The 18612-nt window shown below is 34.3% G+C and overlaps 2 protein-coding genes across 2 annotated transcripts; both read right to left on the reverse strand.

The window, feature by feature from the left end:
* Positions 1 to 566: 566 nt before the first annotated feature.
* On the reverse strand, positions 567 to 1403 carry LOC127872362 (adhesion G protein-coupled receptor L1-like). The gene has a single exon (XM_052415694.1). It carries the CDS (start codon positions 1401 to 1403, stop codon positions 567 to 569), a length of 837 nt encoding a protein of 278 aa, XP_052271654.1.
* Positions 1404 to 10226: 8823 nt separating this feature from the next.
* LOC127872364 (adhesion G protein-coupled receptor L4-like) lies at positions 10227 to 10970 on the reverse strand. The gene has a single exon (XM_052415695.1). The coding sequence runs from the start codon at positions 10968 to 10970 to the stop codon at positions 10227 to 10229; it is 744 nt and encodes a 247-aa protein (XP_052271655.1).
* Between the last annotated feature and the right edge of the window lie 7642 nt (positions 10971 to 18612).

The following is an 18612-nucleotide window of genomic DNA, read 5'->3' on the forward strand; positions in this document are numbered from 1 at the left end:
TATCTACACCTTTTTATACGAAAGGGGCCAACAGATTATCTTAATCGGCATAATAAAATCTTAAATTTGTCGGAACTAAGTCTAGGTAAATCTTATTTTCAAGATTTGACTTAAATGTTCTACAAATGTCAAGTCCCATAAACTTAAGTCAATACGCGTTGATAATGGTACTTGTATATCTCACCTGTTCAATTTTGCATTTCAATTTTTTAGAAGAGACAATTACCATTTGCAATACCTATAATGAATTATAAATTCTTTCATTCAAAATATTAAAATACTGTGAAGTAGCTGATTATTATTTGATGATATTATTCTATTGAATTGAATCGAATTGTTTACTATTGTGTTTTATATTGCTCGAATTCATATGAATGACCATGTATTGCAAATAATTATATATGTTTTGTTATTTTTATGATTTTAACGTATTGCATTTAAAGAAAAACAACTTGACAATGTTTCAATAAAGCTTTTTCTTTCTTATACAGTAGTCTATTATAATGTTCAAATACAAATTAGCAATAAAACAGCATTGCAATTGTGACTTTTAAGTCGTCTTTACATTATAATCTTTGAAATGCGTTCTGTTCGTGTAGATAATGACGCCAATTGTATATCTCTTCTCTCCAATGACTGGGCACATATTTTATTTTGTATAAGTTTAACACACGCTTGCTGCCGACAAATGATATGAATATAAAAACGCCTTGCCCATTAGATAAAATGATAAACAAATATACAAACACTGGAATCTCCGTATACGTGTATATGAAACCAAATATCCAAGAAAGGCCGGTCAACGTAGAAAGCTTTGCAAATATTTTTAAATAATTGCGTTTTGATTCGGCTGAATTTTGAACAGTGGAGTTCCTTTTCATCTTGAAAACAACTATGCAGAACATGACATGGTTCGCTAGAATTATGAGAAACACGGGTAAGGCAAACGTATATCCCACCATTACCCGCATAGAAATGTAGCAACTGCCGTCTCCATATCCTACATCGGCGTTTTCTGTATAAACGACGGTCACGATAATGTTGATTGCTTCAAATAGCAGCGATCCAACAACGGCGTATACAGTGTATACGCATGTTTTCAAAACATAGCTTTGTTTGAATGACTTAGCTGGCATGTTGGTCAACGGGCGGAACATGTGCCAACAACAGACGTTCATCGGGAAGATTACGAGAAGCCAGAAGAAATGCCTCAGCGCCCCGATGAGCGCACATGCAGAAGAAGGAACATAAGCGTGTTGTTCCTTGCCAAACTGAAATAAAACCTGTGTGATTATTAGACTGATCACTTGTCCCAAGTTGTTAATGTCTGGCTGTGTGCGAAGTTCATTGAACAAGAAATAGGTTACCAAGGTAATTAACAGACACGTGACAGAGATTATCATACATACGAGACTCAGTATGCCAGTCGCGGTAACTGGTGTACTAGCTGCTGTACGATCTGTTTCCTTACTACCGTTATAAGATTTTTTTATAAATTTTCCAACACACTTCAATCGTTTTAATATCGTTCGTTTGCCTATGTTTTCTGTAATTAATATATTTACGATCAAATACTGCTCCGTTTTTCATCCTAAATGTGTTATTTTCAATGCGATTTATTTCAGATAAATTCAAAACTACCAGTGGGCATTTAAATCTCGCGGTGAGGACAGTAGTTGTGGTGTTTTCAACTTAAATAAACTTCCAGCTTGTCTCAAGAGTTTTCCAGAAACTGGATCGAACAACATGACTTGACATTCATTTGATTCATCAACATTGTGCAAATCTACGAATTCAAAATCAAATGTAAAATTAAAAAGAGATGAATTCGATGCTAAAACCATACTTGTTTCGTCACTCAAGGGCCTTGTCAAATAAATTAACGTTGTAATGTGGATTTTTGTTTTTTTAAATTCAGTTTAATCCTCAAAACAAAATATTTTATTGATTCTGACTGTGCCGCTACGGTGGTGGTTCTTTCAGTGCTTCTTATAGTTGCTACTGAACCAGGCATATGATATGGATTGGGAGTAGTGTTGGGTACAGACGGAGTCGTTATTTGTAGAAATGTAGATACACTAGAATGAAATGAAGATAAATTAGTTATGTAGCTACATCAGGTGGAAATGTTGCTTCATCTGGGGGAAATGTTTGTATATCAGGTGAAATTTTAGGTTAAACAGTTGAGAGTGTAGGTAGATTAGGTGGAATTGTCGGAACATCAGGTGGAATTGTATGTACATCAGGTGAATTTGTCGGAATATCAGGTGGAATTGTAGGAACATCGGGTGGATTTGTAAGAACATCAGGTGGAATTGTACAAACATCAGGTGGAATTGTATGTACATCGGGGGAAATTGTATGTACATCAGGTGGAAATTTTAGTAGATCGGGTGAGATTGTATATATAGTATATAAGGCTGGATTGGGTGATCTGTAGATACAGCAGAATGCACGGTATTGATTTCGTTTAAATTCTACAGTATTGCAAAACTGTACACAGCCTCATACAGTTCCCAACTCTGTAACATTTCTGTTATCTTGTTTTCAAGCAATCCCACACATTCTTCAAGTCGATCATTATTAAATGGTGTTTGGGGTGTAAATTAAAGATATAATGTGTATGATACACCACCAAGTGTGTTCACAGCGTTGACGCATTCGCTGTCATTGAATCGCTTTGGGAAGAGACAGGATATGTTCCGGCAGATTCCCTGAAATTAAAGTACATGTGTTGAAACAATATCAGCATAATGTTTGCTCTGTCTCATGAAATTTTAATAAGTATATCGCAAATTAATTTTAACATGGAAATGGACAAACAAACTAATGGTTGTTTAGACCATAGCTTTGTATGAACATTATTTAATCAAGAGAATAAAGGATGCTATGTCGCAGAAAGTAACATTGAATCATAAAATGGATCGGTAAACAAAAGTATAGATTGATATCAAATCCTGTCCGATTGGAAATGTTTTTAAATCTTACTCAATGTGATACACGATTGACTAGCTTGATATAAAAGGGATGAAACACGTCGAAGCGATTCAGAATACTGTCAGCTTTGTTTATTCGTTTACGCATTTAGATCTTACATAACATGTATAACCCTACTTAACTGACTTTAACCAGCTAATAATGGGATGTATATGGCGAGTAAATGGTTTATTGTAATGAATAAACAATAACATTGTGTAAAGAATTAATTTTATAGATTACCTTATGTTTGTCGTAACCCTGCTCAGAAGTGCAACCGGTCGCTTTAGAAACTGACTGTTTATTTTTATCTGGTGTGAATGCCAACAGCGAAGAAAACTAGGGGAAAACATTTTTCATACTACCACTGATACTATCGCGATTTCAAAATTCGACTCGGCTATTTTTGTTGCACAGAACACATTCTTAAATCACACGTGGAAAATAGAAATGTATGCTTCGCATGCCTTTTCTAACCAGGGCTCATACCAAGTCATATCGCCAGTTAAATTGCAACGGTCAATTTCTGCAACACTACATTCAGATGTGTGTAATTTGTAGACTGGTTTCGCTTTAAAAATTACATTGCATGTCTTCGTCTGCAAGATGGCCTGCATATCAAATCCCTGGTTAGAGGCTTCCAAAATGACTGCTTCTAACGCGTGTGTGCACTGTAGACTGGAATCCCAGTACACTAAATTACCACCTATGGTTGGGAATGTTCCATCAAGGTCAGTCGCGAAATGACATTAAAAGTGTTATTTGCCGGATACAAAGCGCTAATAAACCCATAACAATTAAAAACAATTACGAAATTAAATTGTCGAAAGTTTTAGGCAAAAAACAATTATAAATTAATGTTTTTAATGTTTTAATGCTTGGACTTATGTATTAACCTTTCATATATGTATGTAAAAAAGTTGATTGACGTAAATGATCGAAAACGCAATATATTCGTATTTGTTTGGGAGAAGAATATACAAATTTGATAATGACCTAACTAGTGTATGGATAATTCCAAACTAACATTAGGAAGTCGATGAATAATGACCAAACTGCAAGATGTCTTCATTTAAAGATCTATGTGAAATGAACACTTTTGTAAATATTTCGATATTTATTTAATTGCTGACACGTAAAAAATCGGAAGGAATAATACGTAATTAATGACATCGAAAAGAAAAATAGTTAAAAGTCCACAAATATTATTCCCACCAAGGTTTCAATAGGGTGCAAAGTCATTCCATATAGAGCTCACATAACAAGCTCGCTATATTAAAATATGCCGTTAAAAGTCGTTTATTGTCAGTGAGCATGCGCATAGCGGGATACTGTACAATTCACTCGTAATTATTTTACTACTACTTCAATTTTCCCGCGCCGGCGAAAAGGGTCACGGCGAAAACTTTTTATTATTATTAAAATACATAATTTACAGAAGATTTTTAATATGTATGTCTGTGTATTGAGAAATCATTTAATATGTCCTTTTCAATGTGTAAATATATTTCTGAAAGTAAAATGCTATTCTAGCCGTCGATATGCCCTTTAAATATTGGTGTACCATTCGATGCAATCTTTCTGATATAATGTATAATGAATCGTATCAGTAGCATGTCTTCCCGTGGTATCGGCCCTCTTAATGAATACATACGAATTTTGGAAGTGAACAAATACAACAACACGCATGTGTTATATGTCAATATATAGTTAAATGTGTATTCTTGGACATAATAACGAAAACTGCAATAACGAAAACTGATTGATTTACTCGAGAGACGTCAACGTCTAATCGACTATATTATTTGAGCAGATTTAATCTATTACAGTGCTCGATTTATAGGAAGACTGCTCCGAAGCTGTGAATTAGTCATGCGTGAATAACCCCGTGTCAGTATTAATCCATAATACCAGAGGCTATGTTATACCAAGCGCACTTACTATGGAGACTTTTGATGAAAAACTCGATGTGATGCTTGTGGCAATTGTGCATTGCATGCATTATTCAGTTATATCAAAACATATTTTTACGCATAATTAAATTTAAAAACACAAACATATTATTCTTTATCGATTTCGTCTTTAAGAAAAGTAGATCTAATTATTGGAATAATTACTGAGACGTATACTAATTTAACAAAATGTGAATCGCGTATACGATTTAACATTGCCATGCGCACCTGTCGCATACATCATTTTACATTTGAACAACATGGCGGACTATACAGAATTTAATTAAGACTCGGCAAAAATGGCAAATAACGTCATAAACGATCGAATTAACGATGGAGATTATACATTAAGGAGGAATTAATGAAATGTCTGTGATAATCAACGATGCATAAAAATGTTTTAGATAGCAACAACATTATGTATTTATTTGCAATCTACTTGGTGGATGTATGTCACGGAAACGAGTGTTTGCATATTGTTAGCGATCAATTTACTCGCAATGTTATTTTAAACATCTGGCAAGATTATTGTTAGAAAATGGGATAAGACAAACATGGTTTCATTTATGTTAGTGGATCTGTGTATATTCAGAATCATATGCATATATTGCTTTATTATGTTTGTTGTGCTGTACAGTTTATTGAAACAGCATGGAACTGTACATTGCAAGGTAAATATTTTAATATAAATCATAGTCAGTTAAATACATCAATTACCATTTAATGTGCTTGTTTATATGTTATTTTTTCCGCAACTGCTTCAGATGCGATTACATGTTGCCCCGTAATTCAGGTATTCAGGGAACGTTTTTGCCCTTTTTTGCCTAAACTGCGCGCTAAAATGCCCTTTTTGAAAGTAATGCGCCATGCCCATTTGCCCTTCTGGGAAAAACACTATTTAATGCATGAACGCAAAGTATCGTCCCAGATAAGCTTGTGCATTCCGCATAGGCTAATTTGGGACGACACTTTCCACCTTAACTTGGTTTTTGCTAAGAATAAAATTGGCCACACTTTACGCACATGGATTTAACCCCTTTTTCGCAGAGCACGGTCCATTTACTTTGTGAATACAATTAAAAGTTAATATTGGTTCACCAAGTTCAGATGAAAAATAAAAGTGTTAGATTGTTTAAGACCTACACCAGTACGCTGGAAATGATTAGTAAATTGCATAATACTGTAATTTAAATACACTTTTGTTAAGATTTCGTCTATAATTCAAGAATAATTGTGTGTTTATTTATTTTTAAAAAACATATCAGATTGAGCGAGAAATTTTTCATCCAAGGGGCTGTTTGAACGATCTGAATTTAAATATGATACTTTAAACATATATTTTTCGATGTAAGTTTATCGCCGTTTCTGAAAATGGTGCATATTGTTTGTTCCCTTGTCCGTACGTATGGCCATCTTTTTATCTCAACTTTTTGTGTCGCTCGTAATTAAAAAAGCATTGTTGCTAGAGGGATGACAAAAAGTAAACCACCAAAATAACTTACCCACCTGAATATTTTAATTCATTTTTTCGACATGTGAAGTTTTGAAATGTTTATAATGTGAAGGTCAACACAGGTTTTGTTCCAGTAGATCCAGAAATGTACTGAATTTTTTAATTTGCCTATTTATTCATGTATTTTCGTCAGTATAAACGGTATAAACGAGTTCATATATTATTAATTACCACATATTCTAGACAAATGCGTGCTTTAACGAAGATAAAAATTGTTAGAGCAAAGATAATGACCAAATAAAAGTGTGGTAGCGAGCAGGATATTTTAAGACATTGTTTACTTTCGAATAAGAATAATCGTTTTTTGTGCATTGCAAATAAAAAGAAAGATAAAATAATATTAACTATTTTTTATATTAAGACTATGTCTATTCTTTTTAACCACAATGACTAAATTGAGTAAAAGAAAATTAGTAACCTTACGATCATGATCGTCATAATATATTAAATCCATACATAATAACGATGATTGGGTTCATTTAATTAAGACACAAAACAATTCATTGTTAAGGAGATTTCTAAGAAAGAGAATATTTGACTACCTCTGTGTTCATATTACCGTTTACCGCAATATAAATAAAAAGCTCTTTTTTCATTTGAATAATGATAACATCTTTCATGTTTAAAACATACACATAAAATTGTGTGATGCATATGTTTATGGGCACTTCACGTGTTTCCCACTGTTTCAATAGAAAAACATATTCAAAGTGTATAGTTGTTGTAGTTTACGGTAAAAAAACTTAACGAACAATTGCACAACCCTTTCAAACCAACCCAATGTTGTATAATGAATTACAAGTCCTATTTACATAAATTAACTATACAAAATGTATTTCGTTACTTATTAAAATAGTCATGTTAAAAGATAATTATTTGACTTTTTGTATACCACGCGAACGTGAGGATAAAAAAGGTATGTGGAACTTAATACGAACGCCTTCAAAGCCGAAACTAAAAATACGGATTGCGGAGATAAGAAAATTATGGAAGGCGGAGAAAAGTCGTTTTTAACATGATACGTTTGCGGATATGTCTTTATTTAAGCCAACGAACGAGCTTCTCCTTGAGACACGTCTTGGTTTGCTTCATTGACTGCATAACTACCTTCTCATACCGGAAACGTGTATGAGATTTGTTGACGCATTATCATAAGTCAGACACAATATAGTGAGGCAATATATTATTGAAATTGTCCGCGCATATAACTAGGCATATCTACCAAATGTATTTACCGACTAACTTAATGTCTGTTATGTATCCAGGCACACGTTTCAATATCGTTTATGAGGACGAGCTTGGTGAGGCCGGTGTATCTACGTCACCTAAACAAATATGCTTTTATCTCTTAATTGACAAATATTACGTGGCTCCTAATAATTATTGGAAATATCATTTACTTCGAATGATACATTATTGAGTTTCAGGTCTAATGCGTTGTAAATGAGTTTTGATTACATTTTGCTTACTTGTTCGATAGTATTAATATTATCTGTTCTGAGAGTAAGAGAGTAAGCAGTCTGTAAATGTTGATGAAAACGATACTTCACTTTTGCTGCAATTAAGTAATAAAGTAATTTCTGGAATTAAAATATCACTGCAATATTTACTTTTTCCACTTGATCGTAAAAACTAGCGAATCATTACAAAAGTCCAAAACTTGGTTGTGGTGATGGTGGTTGTGGTGGTGGTTGTGGTGGTGGTAATGATTGTGGTTGTGGCGGCGGTGGTGCTGGTAGTGGTAGTAGTGGTGGTGGTTTTTGGTAGAGGTGGTGATGGTTGTTGTGGTGGTGATGGTGGCGGAGGCGGCTGCGGTGGTGGTCGTGGTGGTGTTGGTTATGACGGCGGCTGCGAAGGTGGCAGTGGCGGCGGCGGCGGTCACGGTGGCGGTGATGATGCTGATTGACTTATTGGTCGTAAGAGATTATGAAATAATATTTTCAATACGAAAGTACAAATGTAATGTACTTTTTATCAAATTATAAGAAGTATTTTTAAATAACCGTCATACGACCGTAAGAATTTGCGTTAAACGCTACTTTTGCTTTAATCAATTGGGGTGCCTGATGACATTGGCACAGGGTCAACAACAGGCTTTATATTTTACTTCATTTGACAAAAAGAGGCATTCCGTTTTGCACAAGATATTGTTCACAATGTTGTTTTCTATAGATCAATCGCTTTTTTAGTATTTAAAAATATGCCGCTCTATATATGAAACAAATTCACAACACATACCAGTAAGTCGACCGTCTGTATTTGATGAGCACAACAATATTATATACTCTTTTTGAATATGAAGCACAAGGGGAATCATCTTAATCGAACATAAATTGAAAAAGAAGCTCAATGAAAGAATGGCTTACAGACTCATTAACCCACAAAAAATGGATCTTGCATCCAATATAGTGTCTCCAGTAAATTTGGTTCTATGATATGATGGTAAATGTATGCATTTAAACAAGTCAATTATATATATCTATGAACTGCAGTTTGTCTGCATTATAGTAACTGTTATATCGTCGATTTCTTTTTCCCGTGATTGCAGCCAAGAAAGTTAAGTCAATGTCTGAAGATACGTATTTTCATTTTGTTTGATTCCTCAGTCAACGTTTTGTTTAGCTCCTAACTTGTTTTGTTTAGCTCTTAGGTGTGTTTGTCGCTTAAAACGATGTCTATGAAACCCACTTGGACGGACCGATTTCATGCGACCATTTCTTAGTAACTCTAAACGTAATTTCCACGAAGAATATTCATGATGTTGAAAGTATACATATTGCATAATTATAATTATATTATTATAACTGAAACATGTATATATGCTTAAAACATTCTATATTTTCTCTGAGGTCTTATTTTTCGAAGAACGCGATGTTAAGAGCCGAAGACACGAAAGGTTATCAACTTAATGTCGCTTACGCTTGCGCCCTTTCGCGAACTTGATGTAATGGATATTGAAAGTAAATAATGCAAATAAATAGAAGAATGTAATGGATATATAATTAAAAGATTAGTTAAGAGCGTTGTTTACGATATTGTGATATATTTGCTCTTGAACACAGTTGACATATTCACATAGGTCTCGACTCGCCTACCTGCTTTTCTATAACGATAAGTCAGCTTTGCACACGTCTAAATGTATAACCTTAACGCTGTTAAATAATATAAAACATTCAGTAAACATATTCCAAATTCCAGTAAGTCTTGATTTGCGGAAATGTTTCTGAATATTTTACGTGTTTGTTCGCAATTTTGGATTTTTATTTTTCATGTTCTGTGGCCTAAAACGGGTGTTTGAGAAAAAAGCAATTTCATATATATCGCGAAGAACTTACAAGTAACACTAGTGTCTTGATATTATTCATTGAACATTATGTATTGCCTAATATCTCGTATTTGTTTTTGGCACATTGCATTTATTGGAACTTAATAACAAAATTCACTTTCACTGCATACCTTAACATTAAACATGTATATTTGTTTTTATACACGAGCTATAGTACTGAAATACCTTCAAACTACATCTTTGTTATGTTGCTAATACGTATTTACGTATCCAAACAATATAATAATTGCACTTTCATTACACATTACTATTTGACAAAGTCGCAACTTGTGTATTTTTATATCATAATATACGTTAGTTATTTCATAACAAACAGACTTGACAATGTTTCAATAAAGCCATTTCTTTCTTTTACATAAGTCTATTAAAATGTTCAGATACAATACAAAAATAAAACAAAATTGGAATTCTGACTTATACTGGCTTTTTACATTCAAATCTATGAAATACGTTCTGTTCGTGTAGATATTGACGACAGTTGTATTTCCCTCCTCTCCAATGGCTGGGCACATAATTTTGTTCTGTATAAGTTATACACACGCTTGCTGCAAACAAATGATATGAATATAAACACGCCTTGCCCGTTAGACAAAATGATAAACAAGTATACAAAGACTGAAATCTCCGTATACGTGTATATGAAACCAAATATCCAAGAAAGGCCGGTCAACGTCGAAAGCTTTGCAAATATTTTTAAATAATTGCGTTGTGATTCGGCTGAATTTTGAACAGTGGAGTTCCTTTTCATCTTGAAAACAACTATGCAAAACATAACAAGGTTCGCTAGAATTATGAGAAACACGGGTAAGGCAAACGCATATCCCACCATTTCCCGCATAGAAATATAGCAACTGCCGTCTCCATAACCTACATCGAGGTTGTCTGTATAAACGACGGTCACGATAATATTGATTGCTACAAATAGCAGCGATCCAACAACAGCGTATACAGTGTATACGCATGTTTTAAAAACATAGCTTTGTTTGAATGACTTAGCTTGCATGTTGGTAAACGTGCGGAACATGTGCCAACAACAGACGTTCATCCAGAAGATTACGAAAAGCCAGAAGAAATGCACCAGCGCCCCGATGAGCGCACACGCCCGAGAAGGAACATTAGCGTGTTGGTCTTTGCCAAACTGAAATAAAACCTGTGCGATTATAAGACTAATCACAAGCCCCATGTTGTTAATCCCTGGCTGTGTGCGGAGTTCATTGAACAAGAAATAAGTTACCAAGGTAATTAACAGACACGTGACAGAGATTATCATGCATACAAGACTTAGTATGCCAGTCGCGGTAACTGGTTTGCTAGCTGCTGAACGATTGGTTTCCTTACTACCGTTATAAGATGATTGATAAACATCCAAACACACTTCAAACGTTTCAATATCATTCGTTTGCCTATGTTTTCTGTAATTAATATATTTACGATCAATTACTGCTCCGTTTTTCATCCTAAATGTGTTATTTTCAATGCGATCTATTTCAGAAAAATTCAAAACTACAAGTGGGCATTTAAATCTCGCGGTGAGGACAGTAGTTATGGTGTTGTATACATGATCTAATGGACATTTAAATGAACTTTCAGCTTTTCTCAAGAGTTTTCCAGAAACTGGATCGAACAACATGACTTGAAATTCATTTGATTTATCTAAATTGTGCAAATCAACGAATTCAAAATCAAATGTAAAATTAAAAGGAGATGAATTCGATGCTACAATCATACTTGATTCGTCAAACGCAAGGGCCTTGTCCAATAAATTAACGTTGTAAGGTGGATTTTTGTTTTTTAAAGTCAGTTTAATCCTAAAAAGAAAATATTCAATTGATTCTGACTGTGCCGCTACGGTGGTGGTTCTTTCAGTGCTTCTTATAGTTGCTACTGAACCAGGTATATGATATGGATTGGGAGTAGTGTTAGGTACAGACGGAGTCATTATTTGTAGAAATGTAGATACACTAGGCGGAAATGAAGGTAGATTAGTTGGTAATGTAGCTACATCAGGTTGTAATCTTGTTACATCGGGGGAAAATGTTTGTACATCAGATGGAATTGTAGGTTTAACAGTTGAGAGTGTAGGTACTTTAGTTGGAATTGTCGGAACATCAGGTGGAATTGTATGTACATTAGGTGAAATTGTCGGAACATCAGGTGGAATTGTAGAAACATCGGGTGGATTTGTATGAAAATCAGGTGGAATTGTTCAAAGATCAGGTGGAATTGTAGGTACATCGGAGAAAATTGTATGTACATCAGATGGAAATGTTAGTAGCTCGGGTGAGGTTGTAGGTATATAAGGCTGGATTGGGTGATCTGTAGATACAGCAGAATGCACGGTATTGCTTTCGTTTAAATAATACAGTATTGCAAAACTGTGCACAGCTTCGTACAGTTCCCAACTCTGTAACATTTCTGTTATCTTGTTTTCAAGCAAACCAACACATTCTTCAAGGCGATCATTATAAAATGGTGTTTGGGGTGTAAATTTAAGATATAATGTGTAAGATACACCACCAAGTGTGTTCACAACGTTCACGCATTCGCTGCCATTGAATTGCTTTGGGAAGAGACAGGATATGTTCCGGCAGATTCCCTGAAATTAAAGTTTTGAAACAATATTAGCATAATGTTTGCTCTGTCTCATGACATTTTAATTAGTTTATCGCAAATAAATATTAACATGGAAATGTTCAAACAAACGAATGGTTGTTTAGACCATAGCTTTATATGAACATTATTAAATCAAGAGAATAAAGGATGCTATGTCCTAGAAAGTAACATTGAATCATAAAATGGATCGGTAAACAAAAGTATAGATTGATATCAAATCCTGTCCGATTGGAAATGTTTTTAAATCTTACTCTATGTGACACACGATTTACTAGCTTGATATTAAAGAGATGAAACACGTCGAAGCAATTCAAAATACTGTCAGCTTTGTTTACTCGTTTACGCATTTAGATCTAACATAACATGTATAACCCTACTTTAACTGACTTTATACCAGCTTATGATTGAATGTTTATGGTGATTAAATGGTGTATTGTAATGAATAAACAATAACGTTGTGTACGGAATTGTTTTTATAGATTACCTCATGTTTGTCGTAACCCTGCTCAGAAGTACAGCCGGTCGCTTTAGAAACTGACTGTTTATTTTTATCTGGTGTGAATGCCAACAGCGAGGAAAACTCGGGGAAAAAATGTTTCATACTACCACTTTCATTGATATCATCGCAATTTCGAAATTCGACTCGGCTATTTTTGTCTCGGAAATCTGTGTTGCACAGAGAACAGAACACATTCTTAAATCTCACGTGGAAAATAGAAATGTAAGCTTTGCATGCCTTTTCTAACCAGGGCTCATACCAAGTCATGTCACCAGTGAAATTGCATCGGTCGATTTCTGCAACACTGCATTCATATGTATGCAGTTTGTAAACTGGTTTCGGTTTAAAAATTACATTGCATGTCTTCGTCTGCAAGGTGGCCTCTATATTAAATCTCTGGTTAGATGCTTCTAAAATGACAGCTGCTTTTAACGCGCCTGTGCACTGTAGACTGGAATCCCAGTACACTAAATTACCTCCTATGGTTGGGAATGTTCCCTCTGGGTCAGTCGCGAAATTACATTGCGAACAATATTTGTTTGCGTATGTGACATTTGTTATAGTGTCAAGGACAGGGACATGTATCTCCAGCTTGTTTTCCGTCCTTAGTTCACACAAGGAAATTACTTCTGAGCTCGATCTAGTTTTTGCATAGTCCGGATGACACTTTGAAGAAGTGGTCCCCAGCTTGCAGTAGAAATATGTCTTCTTTTCGCATCTGGGCTGCCTCACATGATAAATAGTTTGTTACTGTGAAAGAACATGATCAATACAATTAATACAATTATTCTTTGTTAAGCGTGTTTTCAATAACATTTAAATATTAAGGAGGTGAAATTCAAGTCAACACATTTACGATTTACAATTTGATACCATTTGAAAATACTGTGGACAAAAACATATTTACGACTGGTGTTGTACTTTATGTCGTTGCGTTATTCATTAGTTTAATCACAATATAGTAATGGTAGAAAGATCACAAACTGTTATAAAGTGCACTGAACAACTTGCAATTGGTCACAATATGAAGTTAAAAATAAAACGCAGAAAACAAACCCAAATAACTAACAACCACTTTTTACAAAAGCAACACTCATTAAACATAGTTTGAGGTAAATTTCATACGTCGCGTGCGTTATATCGCTGTATTTAAAATAACCCTGATATTTAAAATCACACAATATACTTAAATAATCCTCAGATATCTTAAAATATTAACGCGTGAGCTGCAAATACAGTCTGGTATCTTAAGAAAACACTTTGTTGCGTCATTGAGCCCATCGTTATCGCATAAGTGGATACGTTTTTGCCAATTCTTCATGAAACTGTGTCGGACCGTTCTCGAAATTATCCAGAAAAGTTTTTATCTGGGTCTCGTGGCATCACCAAGCAGGTAACTTTATAACATTTGTGGAAAACAAAACAAGTGTGGCCACTCTAGAAGACCGATTTATTATCTTTATCTTTCTGAATCTTAACGATATTTATACCAAGTTTGACCCTAGTTAAAGTGGGGTCTTAAGTTTGGTCACCAGTATTAATTTAAAAAAATCTTTTTACCACTTTAGAACCACATTAATCACTTAATATTGATGAATTTTATTCTTGAAATATCTGAGGTCAAGTTCGATTCTGGCTTTAAGTAAAAAATACTAAGTTACCGGTCCAGAGTCAATGAAAACAAAATAACATGAAATGCTTTGATTCGAGCGGCTAATGTAAGGTTTCTTCGGGTACCTAATTGAAACTTTTGAACGTATGCTATGACGAGCGAAAGTTTCAATGCAAAATAACACCATTAGAGCTATTGACAAAGTATTATAAAATGTATATGTCGCAGTGCGACCGAGTATAAATAGTAAAATAGCATCGGGTGCATTGCTTTATAAACTTGACCTCACAAATGATTTTTCTTTAATTCCAAACAAATAAAAAGTTTTGAAAAGGTGTTATTTGCTACAACTTATACAACGTTTCCAATAGAAAGTCCGAGCGCATCCTATCAAACTCTTCTAATTGATTATTTTCCTTTTCGGTCATAAGCACTAAAAGGATCCCCTGTTATCATTCTTCGTTTTATTTTTTCAGAATATTAGCGATTGCGATTGTGTGAACACTTCCTTATAATGTTATTCCATATTAACGGCATTATTTAACTAGATTTTTAGATGGCGTTTACTACAAATCATTAGACTGAACGATTACAAAAATGAACAAAAAATGAGTTAAATCGTTCGCCATTAGATAATGATATGTGTTTAAAATTAATGACTGAATATGCTCAAAACAAGTGAAATCTCTAATACGAAGTTGATGTGAATTTATTGATAATAACTTCCATTGTATATTCTAAAAAATGACAGGGATAACACAAATAAATACTCTTTAAACATTCGCCTTACCCCCACCCCCACCCCCCCCCCCCCCCCCCCCAACCCAACCCCTGTCCCTCTCATGATTTTTTGGAAATAGTACCAGGTAAACAACTCTATAAGTGCTTCAAGTGTTACCCTTAATCAACTAAAGCATGTAGTACTTACCGGATAAATTTACTTGGTCTAAAATATCCGGGCAACACGTTCCCATTATAACACACGTAGCAATGTCACAAGAACATTCTTGGCAGCAACCCGTTGGTGGCAATTTTGGCCAAGTGAACTGCAAGTCGTTAACAAATGCCTCAACATGCTCACTGTTTGTTTCGTTTGTTTCTTCAATCACTTTTCCGCACGTTTTATAGTTATCGCACATTTTTGATTGCAAAAACGTCATAATGGCAATCTCCGTCACGTTGAATCCATCCGATGATGACGTGCCGAGATGAAGGCAGACGTTCAAAAGTGTTAAATAAAGTGTGTAACTCATTTTGTCGTTTTTGCTCTGTACGTCTATACACAGGTTTTTATAAAGAAGAACATACGGCACTATGTCAGTGTTACTCAAATCAAAATGAGTGTATGTGTCCTTTGCCATACGAATCTAACTGTAAACACTACTTCAACTTGTAAATTCATCATACACTACTTCAACTTGTAAATTTATAATCATCATATCCGATAAAGATACCGATTTATAAAACAAAACCAGTTTTATATAGTAATAATGTTACTATGGCAATATTTTATTATCATCACCAACATAATCCAAACGGACGTCATACTATTCGTTAACTCCCCACTAAATTAGTGAAAGCGTGCGTTATAACTGTTGACAATTTGGTTTGATTAAATCAGTTCAACCCCTGGTGGCGGTGGGATTCATTTTAGATGTACAAATTGATCACGTAAATTACGCTGAAACAGAAATCATCGGTGTGAAAATATATCTGATGTGAAAGGTTTTACAGTACACTGTGGGAAATGAGTTTCTCATTAATTAATAGCGTGTGTCGCTTCCGAATATTAACTGTTAATCGGATAAGAAGATAATATGTTTGTAATATGTTTGTCGCATTTTAAGAATATTTGGAAACATGTTGGTGTTAAGTCTTTAAGTTTATTTATGATGCATTAGTTTCGTTATAAAATGCACTTGTAGTATTACATTACCTTTATAGTATAAACCACAAAATTACGCATACTTTGTGTGTCTTGACATCCACAGCAGCATTGTATGTTAACATCGTTATCGCGGATGAACTTACATATTTATCCTCATCATTAACAAGGTCCTTGCCATAAAATTCTTAGTAATATTTTACAATTACTACCCTATCATCTCCATAAAAGCAACTAGATACCTGGGGTTCGTTTCAATAAACATCGTAGCACACATTTACGATACGATACATAATTGCTTAAGTCTATATCATATGATTATAAATTTGCAGTACTTAATTAATTACATCGGCATCTTTAGCGCCGTATATATTTGACGAGAATGGAGAGCTAGTTCGTCTACTTATTAAGATTACACAATTCTCTCGCAGGCTTTCCAGCATTACGAACAAAAATATATTTAGACAACAAAAACAACACCTGACATACAAATGATTTATGCCAGACTCACCGAAAACAAAAACAAGAAGAATCTGTTTAGTATTGATATAAATTTTACGTAATTGCGAAATATAGAATAATTTTTTATGTTAACTATTTTTCAGGAATTGTCAACATTATTTAATCCTTAGTCATAATTTAACACACACAACTACAACAACAACAGCGGCGTATGCAAGGTCTAAGATTAGGGTCGTGCATGAAAACAAGTACGCACATTGTATATTAGGAATAAGTTGTAAATTCAATATGGTTTTTAAAACACATTTTACAAATATGTTTGTGAATTTCGGAGTACACTTATCGCATATTATTCATGGCAGTGTTTAATCTGCCCTCATGAATTCTTAAAAGTGTATCATTCTTTACAACTTGACAGACATAAACGTAAATTAAAAGAACCACCATTTCAAACAAGTTATATGGTGCTTGTTTAAAAATAATAATGTATCTCTATTTCACAAATGTTGAAGCATGAAGCGATATTTTCAAAGAGTCTATACGAAGTAATATGTATAAGCAATAGGAGATGTGTTTACGCGTCATTCATATAATTCACACGCAAAGAAGAAAGAAAACAGATACACGATCTATATGGTATTGCCCTTTTATACCCAGAAACAAAATATTTATTTCTCTCTTGTCGGTCATAGTGTTTCGAGCAGAACAAGTCAGTTAACCGTTATCTTATTTATATCAAACTCTGCGTTTGAAGCGTTCATTTCATGATGAGCGAGTTTGCCTTCAGGTAGATAATTGTCATTAATTGTAGTTTATAAATGGCTAGTCAGGTCAGGTATCTGAGCAGCTGAAGTCGAAAAGAAGAGGCAAACAAGTAGGCCTGCTGTAGTGTGAACATGCAGGTTTTACAGTGGAAACTATTTTAAAGCAAATAAAACTGCTCCTATTTCTTTATTGAGAAAAACTGTACATAGCAGTACAAAAATACTTCAGCTGATTTAAAGTATTTCATGTACATTCAAGTCTCTCGTGATAAGAGGGTTTAATGCATAAGCGTAAAGTGTCGTCTCTGATTAGCATGTGCAGTCCGCACAGGCTAATCAGGGACGACACAATATCATAAAAGCGGAAAATGTCTTCTTTGATAAGCCTGTGCGGATTGCACTGGCTAATATGGACCGCACTTTACGCACATGAATTAAACCCATTTTTCACAGAGGTCGGTCAATTTACTTTGTGAAAACAATTATTAGTAAATGTTAGTTCACCAGGTTTAGATAAAAAATAAAAGTGTTAGATTGTTTTAAACCTACACCAGCACCCTGGAGATGATTTGTAAATTGTATATTATTGTAGTTAAAATACACTTATGTCACGATTTCGTCTAGAATTCAATAATTATTTTGTGTGTATTATAAAAAAATAAAAACGTAGCAGATTAGGCGAGAAATGTTTCATGCACGGAGCTGTTAAAATGCTCTCAATTTAAAGATGATACTTTAACGATATATTTTTCGATGTTAGCTTATCGCCGTTTCTGAAAATTGGGCATTTTGTTTTTTCCCTTGTCTGTCCGTATGGCTTTCCTTTTATCTGTCGAATTGTTATGTCGCTCGTAATTAAAAAAGAATTGTTTGTAAAGGGATGCCAAAAATAAACCACCATGACAACTTACTCACCTGCATATTTAAATTCATTTTTTCGACATGTGAAGTTTTTAAATGTGTATAATGTGAAGGCCAACACAGTTTTGA

The sequence above is a fragment of the Dreissena polymorpha genome, chromosome 3, assembly GCF_020536995.1.
Source record: "Dreissena polymorpha isolate Duluth1 chromosome 3, UMN_Dpol_1.0, whole genome shotgun sequence".
Taxonomy (NCBI): Eukaryota; Metazoa; Mollusca; class Bivalvia; order Myida; family Dreissenidae; genus Dreissena; species Dreissena polymorpha.

Bases quoted from the DNA above. Each gene is read 5' to 3' on its own strand.
- LOC127872362 (XM_052415694.1), bottom strand. From the start codon at position 1,403: ATGATAATCTCTGTCACGTGTCTGTTAATTACCTTGGTAACCTATTTC.
- LOC127872364 (XM_052415695.1), bottom strand. From the start codon at position 10,970: ATGGGGCTTGTGATTAGTCTTATAATCGCACAGGTTTTATTTCAGTTT.